Source organism: Ranitomeya imitator, chromosome 3, assembly GCF_032444005.1.
Source record: "Ranitomeya imitator isolate aRanImi1 chromosome 3, aRanImi1.pri, whole genome shotgun sequence".
In the NCBI taxonomy this organism is placed as follows: domain Eukaryota; kingdom Metazoa; phylum Chordata; class Amphibia; order Anura; family Dendrobatidae; genus Ranitomeya; species Ranitomeya imitator.
The window spans coordinates 353,208,323-353,225,139 of record NC_091284.1 but is presented as its reverse complement, the minus strand read 5'-3'; the positions used below and the strand labels follow the sequence as shown (position 1 = coordinate 353,225,139).

Below are 16,817 nucleotides of genomic sequence, written 5' to 3'. Positions count from 1 at the left end.
GGAAGCTTCCATTTATATACCCTATTGTTCTCTTTGTCAGATAGATCTCTTGCATATTTTTTAGCTTTAATGTCCTTGATTTGTTTCTCCCAAACTACATGTAAATCCTCCGATTCCTTCCTAAATTTCTCAATTTCTAATGGTGTTATCAATTTATTGAGGTCTTTCTGAAGATCCTCAATCTCTTTTTCTAGTATAGGTAAAGATTGTGAGTTAAACTCCACTATCAAAGTCAGGAAGGAGTTAGAACAGGTATCACATATATTCTCCCATGCTGATGAGAACCCAACATCATCCCTCCCATATGATGGAAATAATTGTACCCGTAAACCCAGTGGCGTAACTACAAAGTTAGGGGCCCCGGTGCGAACTTCCAAATGGGGCCCCCCCCCTGCAGCCCTGCCATACAACTCAATGTAACCCCCATAGAATAATGGCCACACATGATGCTCAATACTGTATAACGGCCACCACACATGATGCTCCATACTGTATAATGGCCACACATGATGCTGCATACTGTATAACGGCCACACATGATGCTCAATACTGTATAATGACCCCCCTCCTGTATGCATGGCTCATCTCCCTCCTATCCCATATACATAGCTCATATTACCCCTCCTGTATGCATGGCTCATATTCCCCCCTGCATGGCTCATATTCCCCCCTGCATGGCTCATATTCCCCCCTGAATGGCTCATATTCCCCCCTGCATGGCTCATATTCCCCCCTGCATGGCTCATATTCCCCCCTGCATGGCTCATATCCCCCCCTGCATGGCTCATATTCCCCCCTGCATGGCTCATATTCCCCCCTGTATGCAGGCTTAGCTCTCCGCTCCTGCTCGGCGCGCCGGCTTATGTCCTCCTTCATCCCCCCCCCCCCCGTTCCCCCGTCCCTCATACTCACCTGTCTTCCCACTGCACGGCCGTGCCGACATCCCTCGCGCTCTGTCCCGACTCCAGACGGCGGCGCCGGCGCCGCACCTTCTTCCTGCTTGAGCGGTCATGTGACACCGTTCATTAAGATCATGAATATGCGCATATTCATTATCTTAATGAGCGGTGTCACGTGACCGCTCAAGCAGGAACGAGCTGCAGTGCAGACGCCGAGACCATCGCTGGAGCAGGGTGAGTATTCAAGGCAGCGGCGGCGGCGGGGAAGGGGGGGGAGGCCCTGGAGCGGGGGGAGGCACTGCCAGTCCGAGCCTGCCTGCCGGGCCCGGGCCCCTGACCTGCCGGGCCCGTTCGCACTGGCGACCGCTGCGACCGCGGTAGTTACGCCACTGCGTAAACCTCTCGTTATCAAATGTTTACTAAGGTAGTTCTCTAGAAAAATCTTATTCCACCAGATTTTAATCCTACGGTGGAAAGCATTTTTTATTTTACTTTTAAGCTCATGTATATTACTATGATTAGTGTTATCTTGAGCAGGTTCCCCTTTAAACATATTTTCTGCTTGTATCAACCATTTGGCTTCAAGAGTTCAAAAATCCATCTTGAAAAAAACAGAAAAGGCAATTAACCCCTTAGCGACCGCCGATACGCCTTTTAACGGCGGCCGCTAAGGGTACTTAAACCACAGCGCCGTTAATTAACGGCGCTGTGGAAAAAGTGAATAGCGCCCCCCAGAGTCGGATTTTCTCCGGGGTCTCGGCTGCCGGGGGTAGCCGAGACCCCAGAGAACATGATTCGGGGGGTTTTTTACCCACCCCGCATTTGCGATTGCCGGTAATTAACCGTTTACCGGCGATCGCAAAAAAAACAAAAAACGCGATCTCTTTTTAATTTCTCTGTCCTCCGATTTGATCGCACATCGAAGGACAGAGAAAAGGGGTCCCAGGTAGCCCCCCAATACTTACCTATCTCCCCCGATGCTCCTCGTGGCTCCCGGTGGGCGCCGCCATCTTCAAAATGGCGGGCGCATGCGCAGTGCGCCCGCCGGCCGGCCCCGCGAGAATCTTTGGGGTCTCGACTGCCGGGGGTAGCCGAGACCCCAAAGAGCATGATCGGGGTCGGTTTTACCGACCCCCGTTTTGCGATCGCCGGTAATTAACTGTTTACCGGCAACCGCAAAAAAAAAGTAAAGTGTAATTCTCTGTCCTCTGATGTGATCGCACATCAGAGGACAGAGAAATAGGGGGATTCGGGGACCCTATCATACTCACCTGTGTCCCTGGATCCTCCTGCTGCTCCTCCTGGCCGCCGGCAGAAGAAAATGGCGGGCGCATGCGCAGTGCACCCGCCATCTGTCTCCATCTGCCGGCCGGCAGGAGAACAGCAGTTGGGGCTAAAATTAGGGTTAGGGCTAGGGTTAGGGGTAGGGTTAGGGGTAGGGTTAGGGGTAGGGCTAGGGTTAGGGCTAGGGTTAGGGGTAGGGCTAGGGTTAGGAGTAGGGTTAGGGGTAGGGTTAGGGTTAGGGGTAGGGTTAGGGTTAGGGCTAGGGTTAGGGCTAGGGCTAGGGTTGGGGCTAAATTTAGGGTTAGGGTTGGGGCTAAATTTAGGGTTAGGCTTCTTTCACACTTACGTCGGTATGGGGCCGTCGCAATGCGTCGGCCCGACATACCGACGCACGTTGTGAAAATTGTGCACAATGTGGGCAGCAGCTGTAGTTTTTCAACGCATCCGCTGCCCAATCTATGTCCTGGGGAGGAGGGGGCGGAGTTACGGCCACGCATGCGCGGTCAGAAATGGCGGATGCGACGTACAAAAAAACGTTTCATTGAACTTTTTTTGTGTCGACGTTCCGCCAAAACACAACTGATCCAGTGCACGATGGACGCGATGTGTGGCCATCCATCACGATCCGTCGGCAATACAAGTCTATGGGCAAAAAACGCATCCTGCGGGCACATTTGCAGGATCCGTTTCTTGTCCAAAACAACGGATTGCAACGGAATGCCAAACGACGCAAGTGTGAAAGTAGCCTTAGGGCTAGGGTTAGGGTTGGGGCTAAAGTTAGGGCTAGGGTTGGGGCTAAAGTTAGGGTTAGGGTTGGCATTAGGGTTACGCTTGGGATTAGGGTTAGGTTTGGGATTAGGGTTAAGGTTAGGGTTGTGATTAGGGGTGTATTGGGATTAGGGTTAGGTTTGAGGTTAGGGTTGAGATTAGGATTAGGGGTGTGTTGGATTTAGGGTTATGGTTAGGGTTGACATTAGGGTTGTTTTGGGGTAAGGGTTGTGATTATGGTTAGGGTTAGTGATTAGGATTATTGATCAGGTTGGGATTAGGGTTAGGGGTGTGTTGGGGTTAGGGTTGGAGCTAGAATTGGGGGGTTTCCACTGTTTAGGTACATCAGGGGGTCTCCAAACACGACAGCCAATTTTGCGCTCAAAAAGTCAAATGGTGCTCCCTCCCTTCTGAGCTCTGCTGTGCGCCCAAACAGTGGGTTACCCCCACATATGGGGCATCAGCGTACTCGGGATAAATTGGACAACAACTTCTGGGGTCCAATTTCTTTTGTTACCCTTGTGAAAATAAAAACTTGGGGTTACAAAATCTTTTTTGTGGAAAAATATATATATATATTTTTTTATGACTCTGCATTATAAACTTCTGTGAAGCACTTGGGCATTCAAAGTTCTCACCACACATCTATATAAGTTCCTTGGGGGTCTAGTTTCCAAAACGGGGTCACTTGTGGGGGGTTACTACTGTTTAGGTACATCAGGGGCTCTGCAAACCCAACATAACGCCCACAGACCATTCTATCCAAGTCTGCATTCCAAAACGGCGCTCCTTCCCTTCCGAGCTCTGCCGTGCGCCCAAACAGTGGTTTACCCCCACATGTGGGGCATCAGCATACTCAGGATAAATTGGACAACAACTTTAGTTGTCCAATTTCTCCTGTTACCCTTGTGAAAATAAAAACTTGGGGGCTACAATATCTTTTTTGTGAAAAAAAAAATATTTTTTATTTTCACGACTCTGCATTCTAAACTTCTGTGAAGCACTTGGGCATTCAAAGTTCTCACCACACATCTAGATAAGTTCCTTGGGGGGTCTAGTTTCCAAAATGGGGTCACTTGTGGGGGATTTCTACTGTTTAGGCACATCAGGGGCTCTCCAAACGCGACATGGCGTCCGATCTCAATTCCAGCCAATTCTACATTGAAAAAGTAAAACGGCACTCCTTCTCTTCCAAGCTCTGCTGTGCGCCCTAACAGTGGTTTACCCCCACATATTGGGTATCAGCGTACTCAGGAGAAATTGCACAACAACTTTTGTGGTCTAATTTCTCCTGTTACCCTTGTGAAAATAAAAATTTGTGGGCAAAAAGATCATTTTTGTAGAAAAAATTCGATTTTTTTTTTCACGGCTCTACATTTTAAACTTCTGTGAAGCACATGGGGGTTCAAAGTGCTCACCACACATCTAGATATGTTCCTTAAGGGGTCTAGTTTCCAAAATGGGGTCACTTGTGGGGGGTTTCCACTGTTTAGGCACATCAGAGGCTCTCCAAGCGCGACATGGCATCCAATCTCAATTCCAGCCAATTCTACATTGAAAAAGTAAAACGGCGCTCCTTCACTTCCAAGCTCTGCGGTGCGCCCAAACAGTGGTTTACCCTCACATATGGGGTATCGACGTATTCAGGAGAAATCGCACAACAACTTTTGTGGTCTAATTTCTCCTGTTACCCTTGTGAAAATAAGAATTTGTGGGCGAAAAGTTCATTTTTGTGTAAACAAAAGCGATTTTTTATTTTCACGGCTCTACGTTATAAACTTCTGTGAAGCACTTGGGGGTTCAAAGTGCTCACCACACATCTAGATAAGTTCCTTAAGGGGTCTAGTTTCCAAAATGGTGTCACTTGTGGGGGTTTTCCACTGTTTAGGCACATCAGGGGCTCTCTAAACGTGACATGGCGTCCGATCTCAATTCCAGCCAATTCTGCATTGAAAAAGTCAAACGGCGCTCCTTCACTTCTAAGTTCTGCGGTGCGCCCAAAAAGTGGTTTATCCCCACATATGGGGTATTGGCGTATTCAGAAGAAATTGCATAACAAAATTTATTGTTACATTTCTGTTTCTACACTTGTGAAAATAAAAAAAATGGTTCTGAATTAAGATGTTTGCAAAAAAAAGTTAAATGTTCATTTTTTCCTTCCACATTGTTTCAGTTCCTGTGAAGCACGTAAAGGGTTAATAAACTTCTTGAATGTGGTTTTGAGAACCTTGAGGGGTGTAGTTTTTAGAATGGTGTCACACTTCATTATTTTCTATCATATAGACCCCTCAAAATGACTTCAAATGTGATGTGGTCCCTAAAAAAAAATGGTGTTGTAAAAATGAGAAATTGCTGGTCAACTTTTAACCCTTATAACTCCCTAACAAAAAAAAATTTTGTTTCCAAAATTGTGCTGATGTAAAGTAGACATGTGGGAAATGTTATTTATTAACTATTTTTCGTGACATATCTCTCTGATTTAAGGGCATAACAATACAAATTTTGAAAATTGCAAAATTTTAAAAATTTTCGCCATATTTCCGTTTTTTTCATAAATAATCGCAAGTAATATCGAAGAAATGTTACTACTAACATGAAGTACAATATGTCACGAAAAAACAGTCTCAGAATCTGCGGGATCCGTTGAAGCGTTCCAGAGTTATAACCTCATAAAGTGACAGTGGTCAGAATTGCAAAAATTGGCCTGGTCATTAAGTACCAAATTGGCTCTGTCACTAAGGGGTTAAGCATAAATATTGCTCAAAAAGGAGTTTTTGATGTCTCCTCCGGTATGTGTCCCAGAGGTGACTTTTCCACTTGTACACATTTCTGTGATGCGTCATCTTTATTTTTCAGATATGCTGCGTCCTTGTATTATATATCTTATTGGTTTTCACATACTGGTTTTACAATGTTATATTCTTGGGAAACAAACTCCTTTTAATCCACATTCCCCTTTTGGTATTTGAGCCGTTAGGTCATTTCCGGTCCGGTCATGACAGCTTGCGGTGTGCGCCTCACTCGGTGGCGCAGACATACCTCTCACTGTGTCTGACATGATGACGTGATTTGCGGTGGGAGTCTGTGGCTTGCACTCCAGAGTGGAACGCACTCTCATCTTGCGCTATTCTCTGGTCACATGATGTGATTTGAATTGTGATACGTCACTTCCGGTTTGGGCTCCGGTTATTTTCTGTTGTGCATCTACTTGGGGAATACATTTTTGTTATTTTATATGTCACTTGTTTTTTTCGGACTTATGTGATTGATTTTATATGGCATTATATTTGTTTCGGTTCGTTATTTCATTGTATTTATCACATTATATGCTATGAATCTTTTGATTGGTTGGGGTCACGTATATTAGATCCTTACTTTCACCTTCTCACTCCTTGAAAAAGCCACGGTGGCGAAACGTACGTTGGAGCTGGAATCCAGGGGATTGACGGATCATCTCTACACTGGTATTGATATCTAGAGACTTTTCCTGCACTTTATTTGGTCTTGTTATAGGCCACTCATGATATATGCATTTATTCAGTAGGTCTGTCTCTTTGGGGATTATCATCTAGTATGTTTATTTGATCTGCACCCTATATGATATTTCTTATGTACTGTGATATGTATTGTGGACTATTTTGTCAGTTTCCCCATTTTTTAATCTTAAAATATATTTAATAAACTATTCAATACAGTGGTTTTTGATATTTTGGTATTGTGTCCATTTTTGGGAGGTTTTTGACATATTTTTCAAGCATGCCAAAGTCACTTGGTTGACACCTTATCCGAGCTCGTAAAGTAAAAGTAAAAGTTGCATGCTAGTTTTTTTTTCCTATTAAGAACAAGAGAAGTTTGATGTTTAACAGTGTTGACACCCTTGTCATAGGCATTATTCAGAAATCCATTCTTTTCTTCTACATGTCTAAACGAACAGGTTGTTAGATCCAATTTTTATCCTTATTTGACATGTCCATTTTTGCTATTAATTTTGAATTTCATTTTTCTTGTACACAAAAAATTCCAAGCTTCTGCCCATTTTATCAGAAAAAATGGACAAAACTTGGCTTACATATGGATGGCAGACTTAGCGTGCTTTCACGTGTGATGGTTTAGTAGGTACAATTTTATTTTTTGTCAATGTGGTAATACATGTAATACATGCGGTTATTGCTATGTTGTTTGCAGCACATACATGTATTTGCCATCACTAAAACTTGGAGACGAACATCCTCTATATCTCCACAACGTGGTATACACAACCTTCACCCCACCCCCGCCAAGGTCAGAGGGTAAGTATTTCTTTTAAAGGTGTTGAAAAGGTGTTATCAGCATGGTCATGTGAGACAGGCTTTCACAGTTACTGACTTCAAGGGGTGTTTCATGTAGGTCAGAACTGTGGGCGTCAACTTTTTTTCACCTATACATGCTGCGTTTTTATGATTAGACAGCCTCATAGTGGGATGAAAGTACATGTCCAAAGAGCAGAACCAAATGTAATGCCCAGTTGAATGATAAAAGTAACTCATTAGGTGCCAATAATTTCAGTTCCCTGTATCTCCACAAGGAAGTATTATTTGCAGGAATGTACAGTTTAAAAGGCTAAAATTGGTGAAAGGGCCTACTTAAGTACCATATCTAAATAATATCTGTATTAATGGAAGGACACAATGTTTCCAAGCACAACATTGCCTTTAGCATCACATTGCCTCTAACATTTTGACTCCTTCCATAGTACATCCTAATACCAACTTCTTACTAGGTAAGTAATGCAAACACACCTAGCCATCCACATGATAATATAAAATGTGATTTATCAGGCAAGTCCATTTTCATCCATTGTTCTATGGTCCAGTTCTGATGCCCATATGCATCAGAACATGTGTCATCATGGGCAACCTGAATGATTTGTGTCTACACCTTTCCACACAAATTAATGTTCTTTGTGATATAAATTGACAGCATAAACAAAGCACATAGGGATATAACCCCTATCAGAATCATACCTTTAGGCTGGATTCACTCATCTTTGTATCACAGGTATGGAATATAATGTATGGAACGGCCACAGGTCTCCTCACCCAAAATCAGCAGCCTCTTATAAGCCTTTGAGGCTGCTGAGTTCAGGGCAGGAGACCGATGGCCGGACTGTGCATCACAGTCTGTGCGGAGTCCATGACACACTGATGTGTGAGTCCAGCCTTATGGCAGACTCTTCCAAGTTTTTCCGCAGTTTGGGCAACAGTAGTTATTTTATGGGATTGACTTAGTTTTTGATTCCCGAACACTTCAATGTACACCTATGATTTTGTCAGTGGTTCATCAGTTGTCCTTTCTTGCACCACTTTTGATAAGTACTAAACTCTGTTGCCTGACTAATCCACCTGTCCCCCCGCTATTGCCTGGCCTCACCCCTCTGTCAATCCCTTCACTGGCTCACCATTACCCACAGACTCCAGATCAATACCCTAACCATGACATACAAAGCCATCCACAACCTGTCTCCTCCATACATCTGTGACCTCGTCTCCCGGTACTTACCTACACGCAACCTCCGATCCTCACAAGATCTCCTTCTCTACTCCCCTCTTATCTCCTCTTCCCACAATCGTATACAAGATTTCTCTCGTATCACCCCTACTCTGGAACTCTCTACCACAACATATCAGACTCTCGCCTACCATGGAAACCTTCAAAAAGAACCTGAAGACCCACCTCTTCCGACAAGCCTACAACCTGCAGTAATCACTGATCGACCAAACCGCTGCATGACCAGCTCTACCCTCACCTACTGTATCCTCACCAATCCCTTTTGCATTGTGAGCCCTCGTGGGCAGGGTCCTCTCTCCTCCTGTACCAGTCGTGACTTGTATTGTTTAAGATTATTGTACTTGTTTTTATTATGTATAACCCTCCTCACATGTAAAGCGCCATGGAATAAATGGTGCTATAATAATAAGTACTAACCACTGCATAGTTAGAACATCTCACAAGATCTGACATTTTTTAGACGTTCTGAACCTGATAAAGTTGCTTCTTCAGTGAAACACGCATCAAGGTAGTACCCTTGGCAGATTCAACAGTCGTTATATCCAAGGGTGAGTTCTACTTTACAGTTACTTTTCTCAGTTACATGTGTTAGTACTATTGGCATCTTTCATATCAATAAGGTGCTGTCATGAGATAGTTTTAGGACTCGGAGTTAATGTACTGGTCAAGGCATTGTTATTTCTCCTGCTTTGATAAATAGGTTATTGATTGATTTTTTTTTGTTTCCTTATGATATCTTTATGAATTTATTTTTGGTGACAGTCCTTTCTTTTCAAAACAACAGGGTGGGTTATATATAGTGGTGCAAGGTCAGCCCATCCAGCGACTGCTGTTACTGTTTGAGAACGAGAATAACAGTTAATAGTGGTTGTCTCACATTAAAATAAGTATATATATACATTTTTCTTGGGCTCTTCATGGTATTGAAACTTCAGCTTCAAAAATAAACTGATGCCGTTTAGGGATGATAAAATATATGCAGTATATATATTCTTTCATCTAGGCTCTGACAACCCCTTCAGGAATCAAGCCCTTAAAAACCACTGACTGAATTCTATGGCCAACATTGAACAATTTTACATTTTATCACTGTTCGCGTTAAAAAAAATTGTGCTTAAAATCTTTAATATTACAATGTCACATCAATCCTTTCACAACTGGCAATATTTAAAGAGACATTGGTTAGGATTGATTTTTTTTTTATTAATGATAATTTATTTTTTTTTCTCATTTGTAGGTTATGATTTTTTTGTAACAACAACAGACACATCTGTGATATAAGAAACCCTCAAGGATGCATGGACACCCCAGACACAGGAGTGGGGAGATTTCCCAAATTATACTACCCCAAAACTCACTCAGCTTATAAATAGCTTGCACTGAACATTTTTACAATGTTCCCATTTAATTACACATAAATAAATATTTACAAAAGTCTTTGATTAACCAGGGCAGAAAGCAACATATTCTCATCAGTGGTGCTTCCAGTCTTGACCACGCTTGTGGAGGATGGCCGATGTCTGCTGTCCATGCAAAGTGCAGAGATTTCTGGAGAAGGATACAGGGTTTTGGAGAATGATTGGCCCAACAGACCCCAGCATTTGGGGTGCAAAGTGACCATGGGCAAAAGATGCTTCAATGGCCGAGCTCCCACATCAGCAGGTCTACTCTAATAGTCATATACGGTATATAAATAAGAAAACTGGCAGATGCCTCCTCTGTAGACAGAAATAATCATCTGGCAGTTTTGCAGTGGCATATCCCATAGTTTGCAAGCAGCAGGGACACTTTTGACTATATAGATTTTAGTGCTTCACCTGAGCAGCTAATAAAAGTGGCTTTACACATGGATTGTTTCCCCAATGTTACCACTTCCATCAATTCAATATTCACAGTCGTGCATTTCCTCACTTCATCTGCAGCCGACATACTTAAAAGGAAATTGTTAGTAAGTAATAATTTAGTAAGATGTAACTTTGCCTTTTCTAGAGTCAACACTGTACCTTACCTTTTCTGTTCTGTAAATATATATATATATGAGATATGTATAATATACATGTACTTTCTGTTGAGACTTTTTTCATAGTGTTGAATATTTAATTGAAGATTTAAAGCTGGAGGGAAGATTTCCGCTTTCGAATAAAGATGGAGTAAGTGGTGGAGTTTTAACAAGATGATTTATAATCATGTATGTATTGAAGTGAATTAAGTTATAAAAGGATGTTTTGTTTTTATTTGTTTTTTTGCTTTTCCCATGCTGTGGTAGGATGTTTTTGAGGGTTTAGTATTTTTATCTATTCAGTCTTTTGGTATGCATTTAATAAAATAAAAAAAAGTTGAGTGAAAAAAAAAGGATGCGCAATAGTTTAATTCAGGAAAGTTTTGTTTTTGTATTTATAAAATAACTTATATCATAATTATCACTTAGAGAGTCCTTCACAATAATTTTTTGTAGTATAACGTGACCCAAATATTTTGGGACCAACACTTGACATGACGCCATTTGGTCTCCATGCTCCTGTGGATATATTTTAGTGTTAAGCACTGTAGTGAATGGGAAATGCTGGTGATACATTTTGGTGCTACTATGATATCCTTTTTTGGCTGTTACTGGGAGGAAAATTAAAGGAAGCCACTGCTACTATAATAAAGAGCGAGTGTAAATGTGTACAAAATTTACTCCTTTTATCCTTGCTGTTTACTCAATATGAGCAGAACCTAAAAGAATAAAAATATAAACTGAGAATGAAGCCTGTCTTCCTGTTAATGCTTTCAGAGATAGCTGTCACAAGGTCAAAAGTGACCAGTTTTTACTCCCACTGCTGACATGAGTACTCTGATTTTTGTGTGGGTGTGTATATATATATATATATATATATATATATATATATATAAATATATATATATATATATATATATATATATATATATATATACCGCTCAGAAAAATAAAGGGAGCACTAACCTAAAATCCCACATTCTAGATGTGACTGAATTAAATATTCCAGTTGTAAATCTTTATTCATTACATAGTGGAATGTGTTGAGAGCAATAAATAAATACAGGCTGATCCAACATCAGTGGAAATGCCTCAAGACAAGGAAATTATGCTCAGTAGAGTGTGTGGCCTCCACATGCCAGTATGATCTCCCTACAATGCCTGGGCATGCTCCTGATGAGGTTACGGATGGTCTCCTGAGGGATCTCCTCTCAGAACAGGACTAAAACATCCGCCAACTCCTGGACAGTCTGTGGTGCAATGTGACGTTGGTGGATGGTGCGAGGCATGATGTCTCAGATGTGTTCAATCGGATTCAGGTCTAGGGAACAAGCGGGCCAGTCCATAGCTTCAATGTCTTCATCTTGCAGGAACTGCTGACACACTCCAGCCACATGAGGTCTGGCATTGTCCTGCATTAGGAGGAACCCAGGGCCAACCACACCAGCATATGGTCTCACAAGGGGTCTGAGGATCTCATCTCAGTACCTAATGGCAGCCAGGCTACCTCTGGTGAGCACATGGAGGGCTGTGCGGCCCTCCCAACAAATACCACCTCACACCATTACTGACCCACTGCCAAACTGGTCATGCCGAAGGATGCTGCAGGCAGCAGATCGCTCTCCATGGCATCTCCAGACTCTGGCACATGTGCTCAGTGTGAACCTGCTTTCATCTGTGAAGAGCACAGGGCGCCAGTGGCGAATTTGCCAATCCTGGTGTTCTGTGGAAATGCCAAGCGTCATGCACGGTGTTGGGCTGTGAGCACAACCCCCATCTGTGGACGTCAGGCACTCATGGAGTCGGTTTCTAACCGTTTGTGCAGACACATGCACATTTGTGGCCCGTTGGAGGTCATTTTGCAGGGCTCTGGCAGTGCTCCTCCTGTTCCTCCTTGCACAACGGCTGAGGTAGTGGTCCTGCTGCTGGGTTGCAGCCCTCCTACGGCCCCCTCCACGTCTCCTGGTGTACTGGCCTGTCTCCTGGTAGCACCTCCAGCCTCTGTACACTACGCTGACAGACACAGCAAACTTTCTTGTCACAGCTCGCATTGATGTGCCATCCTGGATGAGCTGCACTACCTGAGCCACTTGTGTGGGTTGTAAAGTCCGTCTCATGCTACCACGAGTGTGAAAGCACAACCAACATTCAAAAGTGACCAAAACATCAGCCAGAAAGCATTGGTACTGAGATGTGGTCTGTGGTCCACACCTGCAGAACCACTCCTTTAATGAGTGTGTCTTGATGATTGCCAATAATTTCCATCTGTTGTCTATTCCGTTTGCACAACAGCATGTGAAATTGATTATCAATCAGTGTTGCTTCCTAAGTGGACAGTTTGATTTCACAGAAGTTTGATTTACTTGTTGTTATATTCTGTTAAGTGTTCCTCTAAATTTTTTGAGCAGTGTGTGTGTGTGTGTATATGTATGTATGTATGTATGTATGTATGTATATATATATATATATATATATATATACATACATACATACATATATAGATTGTATACATGTATATAGATTTTCTTTTTTTTTTAAATCCACCATACAGTTCCATAGTTATAGGCCTGTGAGCCATGCTCCCTGGATAAACATTATAAAAATAATGATTAGTACTAAATAAAAAGGCCCTTATCTCTGGAACCATATGGCAGATTTAAAAAAGCAAAAACGGAATACTCAGAGCAGCAGTGACATTAAACTAAAATAAAAAAAACTGGTCCCTTTTGACCTGGTAGCAAGTCCTCTTTAAGTGTGCACAGCAAGGTAAGAGCAATGCAGTGTGGTGTATAAAAGCAATTGTGTTCTTCCAGAACAGCAATGTTTCCTGGTTAGTGGGGTATCATGTTTAACAATTTAAAGGGGTTGTCCACTAATAGGACAACCCCTTCTTAATCTAAATGTTTGTAGCCGATAAAATAAAAAAAACAATACCCACCTCCCCATGCCGATGCAGTTCCAGGGGTTGTCGGTACTCGTGGTCCCTGGGGCTCTCGTGCAGTTCAATGTCCATTCCTTCGGACAAATTGAACATGAAGAGGAAGTCCGGGCTGCAGCTGATCTCTGACTTCCTTTTCATGTTCAATTTGACTGGAGGCGGGGACAGTGAAGCCGGCACTGATTGGGCACCGGAGTCACGTATCACAACAACAATACACGAACCCAGGGGAGAATGAGTATCGGCACCGGGGAAACGGTGCCAGCATGAGGAGGTGAGTATAGGCTTTTTTATTTTAACAGGGCCAAGCGTGGGGTATGAAAGGAAGTTGTCCAAGTAGTGGACAATTCTTTAAGTTATGTATCTGTTCCATAAAGTCTAAATCCAAACTGCATTAGTGGAATGACATTTTGCAGCAGTTCATACAATTGGATTGAATATTACCGTAGGTTTGTGTTACCATGTCATTTTGCTAAGTCACCTGTTGTAGACCAAAATTAGTAAGATCTTTGATGACTATTTAACCTGTATATTGTAGTAGTGGTTCCATAACTCCCTATAGAGGTGATCTGCAGTTCTGTGGGAAACAATTCATTATAGGACTGATAGGTTGACTGTACTTTGTCATATAAAAAAGTTCTGGAAGTCCTTCATAGTCTATATGTCAGTCTGTGTGCGTGTTATGTTAAAGACAGGTGCAAGTATAAAATACATCTTCATATCTGCAAAATAGTACCAGGACGCTATGATGTCTTCCCATCGTTTTTCCTTTTTTTCTTTCAATGTGGATCCTTCTTAATATAGTGTATCTTCATCTCTGGGACATGAAATTATTCCGCTTTCACAGAATAGTTTCCACCACTAGAATTTAATCTTGTTTTCCAAGTGATCTACCTCACTTTCAAGCCCTCATCATAAATGTCACATAGGGCTATTTCCTATGTTTAAGCTCCTTCTCTGTAGGTTTAGAATCCCCAGAGTGTCCATTTCCTGTGCTGTTCATAAAGATCTTATCCATGCCTTTTAGAGACTCAAGTAGGTAGTTCTGAAAAGCAGTGAGTGCTGCACATATGGCTGGTCCTCCAAATCCATGAGTGATCAGGCTGAAGTGAGTCAGGCAGCTCTGTACTCCAGGTTCTAGGATAAGAGATGGACGGCTGTTTCCCAATGGAGAACGGTCTTGAGCCAATAAGTCTGCAAACTCCTTACATATCTGCCTAAAATGTATAACTCAGTTTTAGAAAATCATAGGGTATCAGCATTAATACATTTCACAATTCAAACAGGATACATTATTAAATAAATCTCCTAGACCAGAGGAGGCTGGTGTATTTAGTATGGAAATCCATGTCACAATGGCTATTTAATCTTGAGCCCAGTTATAGAATAAAATAGTTCATGAGTCCTAGTGCATTCAATGTCCACCATCCTGTCTGGCTGGCAGGTACAGTTTATACTGAGCAGTGTGAGATCTCAGCAGCAGGAGTGACACTGAGGAGCTGTTAATCAGGCCAGGTGGGCAAAGATTGAGTTACACTTCCATAAGGATTACACACCATTCTGACATGGATTTTCAAAGAAAATACAGCACCCAGATCAGGTCCAAGAGATCCATTTAGTAACTTATGCAGTTTATACTGTAAAGCTACTGTCAGATTTGCTTTATAGGAAAGTATGGGTCAATAACAATTCTATGTGATGTGACTGGGATAATGTGTCAGAGAAAAATGAGAAATAACTGAAATGTATGCAGGTTTAGCCCCAGTAATCTGGAAGTCATTTTCCAAACACAGTTTCCCTAGTGCTCTTGGGACGTGATAACATGGTGTCCTGCATCACAAAAATGAGATTCAACTCTGTATTCAAACCACTAATCTCCAAATAAATTAGTTACTTCCTATTGCTAGTCTTATGTCCCACCAAAGAATCCTAAACATCCAGAGTTCAGATTGTAAAAAGACATGTCTCTGTTGGCATCTACTAAAGAAAATGGAAAAACTATGAACATGAAAGTTATTCACAATTTTCCAGTACACATTGTGAGCAATAGTTACATAGGACACCCCCTCTGTTACTCTTTGCAGTAGCACTTTTCAAATGACATGATATTGACAAAATTAGACTAAACCTTACGGCCTAAAGATATTCTTGAGTTGCCTAATATTCCATGCATGACACCAAGGAGTTACCAAAGTCTTAACACTTACTTGGTTGCAAGGAGCATGTTTTTTCGCGTGTGGATCTCAGTAGGATCAGAGTGTTGCCGACACAGGTACTCTGCAGCAGCTTTTGCAGGAAACTCTGTCTCACAGACATAGCCAAAATCTCTGGCTAGATGGACCGCCTCACCTGCAGAAGAGAAGTGCTAGTTAGTACCACAACTATGACACAACTAAGCCTATCCTTCTTCTAGGTAGACACATCAATTTTCCATTTTTTACACTTCCAATATACCGTATTTTTTAGAATATAAGACGCACCTTTTCCCCAAAAAATTTGGGAGGAAAATGGGGGTGCGTCTTATAGTGCAAAAGCAGACTTACCGGGGGGGTTGCAGCAGAGGTGTGGCATTGCTGCAGCAGTGGGTGCTGCGGAGTGCACCTTAGCAGGGTCCCTTCAGGATACCAGCAGCAGAAATGTGGCCTGGTGTCCATGGTGAGAAGAGCACATCACCGGTTTCCCTGCGGCCATCTTCCTGAAGATGTGGACCGCCAGAGGCTTCAGGAAAATGGCCGCTGGAGGCAGCGCGTACACAGATTGAAATCTTGGCGGCACTCGGCTTCAGGAAAATGGCTGCGGAGATCTCAATCTGCACATGCGTGGCCTCTGGTGGCCATTTTCCTGAAGCCTCCGGTGGCCCACGGCATCAGGAAGATGGGCGTAGGGAAACCGGTGATGCGCTCTGCTCAACGTGGACACTGGGCTGTGGCGCTGCCACATTTCTGCCGCTGGCATCCTGAAGAAGGGACCCTGCTCAGGTGCACTCTGCACCGCCCACCGCCACAGCATCGCAACACCTCTGTAGCTGCCGGCATCCTGAGGATGGGACCCTGCTCCAGATCTGCCTCACCACTGACACCGGACCTGCAGTATCGCACCCCGGGACTGCAGCAGTGCCCCATTTCTGTCGCCGCCAGCTTCCTGAGAAAGGGAACCTTCCTTCTGTGACCCTGCTGTACCACCGCCGGCTCTCAGGTAAGATACCTTAAATTCAGACAATTCTGCTATTTTCTACCCCCAAATTTGGGGTGCGTCTTATAGTCCGAAAAATACGGTATCTAATAGACATTAACTCATGTAAATACAACCAGTGAGTTGTATAATTATTTTCCATATGTGATGTTTTCATACAATGTGCATGTCATAGAATCTAGTAACTTTG

General features: G+C 42.9%; 1 protein-coding gene across 1 annotated transcript in view; it reads right to left on the bottom strand.

Annotated features, from left to right (window-relative positions):
• Window positions 1-14,215: 14,215 nt before the first annotated feature.
• TFAP2E (transcription factor AP-2 epsilon) overlaps window positions 14,216-16,817 on the bottom strand; it is a 35,734-nt gene continuing 33,132 nt past the window's right edge. The window contains exons 6-7 of the mRNA XM_069756832.1: window positions 15,643-15,784; window positions 14,216-14,652 (exon numbers count right to left, since the gene is read on the bottom strand). Coding sequence (XP_069612933.1) covers window positions 14,367-14,652; window positions 15,643-15,784 — 428 coding nt within the window. The 3' untranslated portion in view covers window positions 14,216-14,366. The remainder of the gene's footprint in view (window positions 14,653-15,642; window positions 15,785-16,817) is intronic.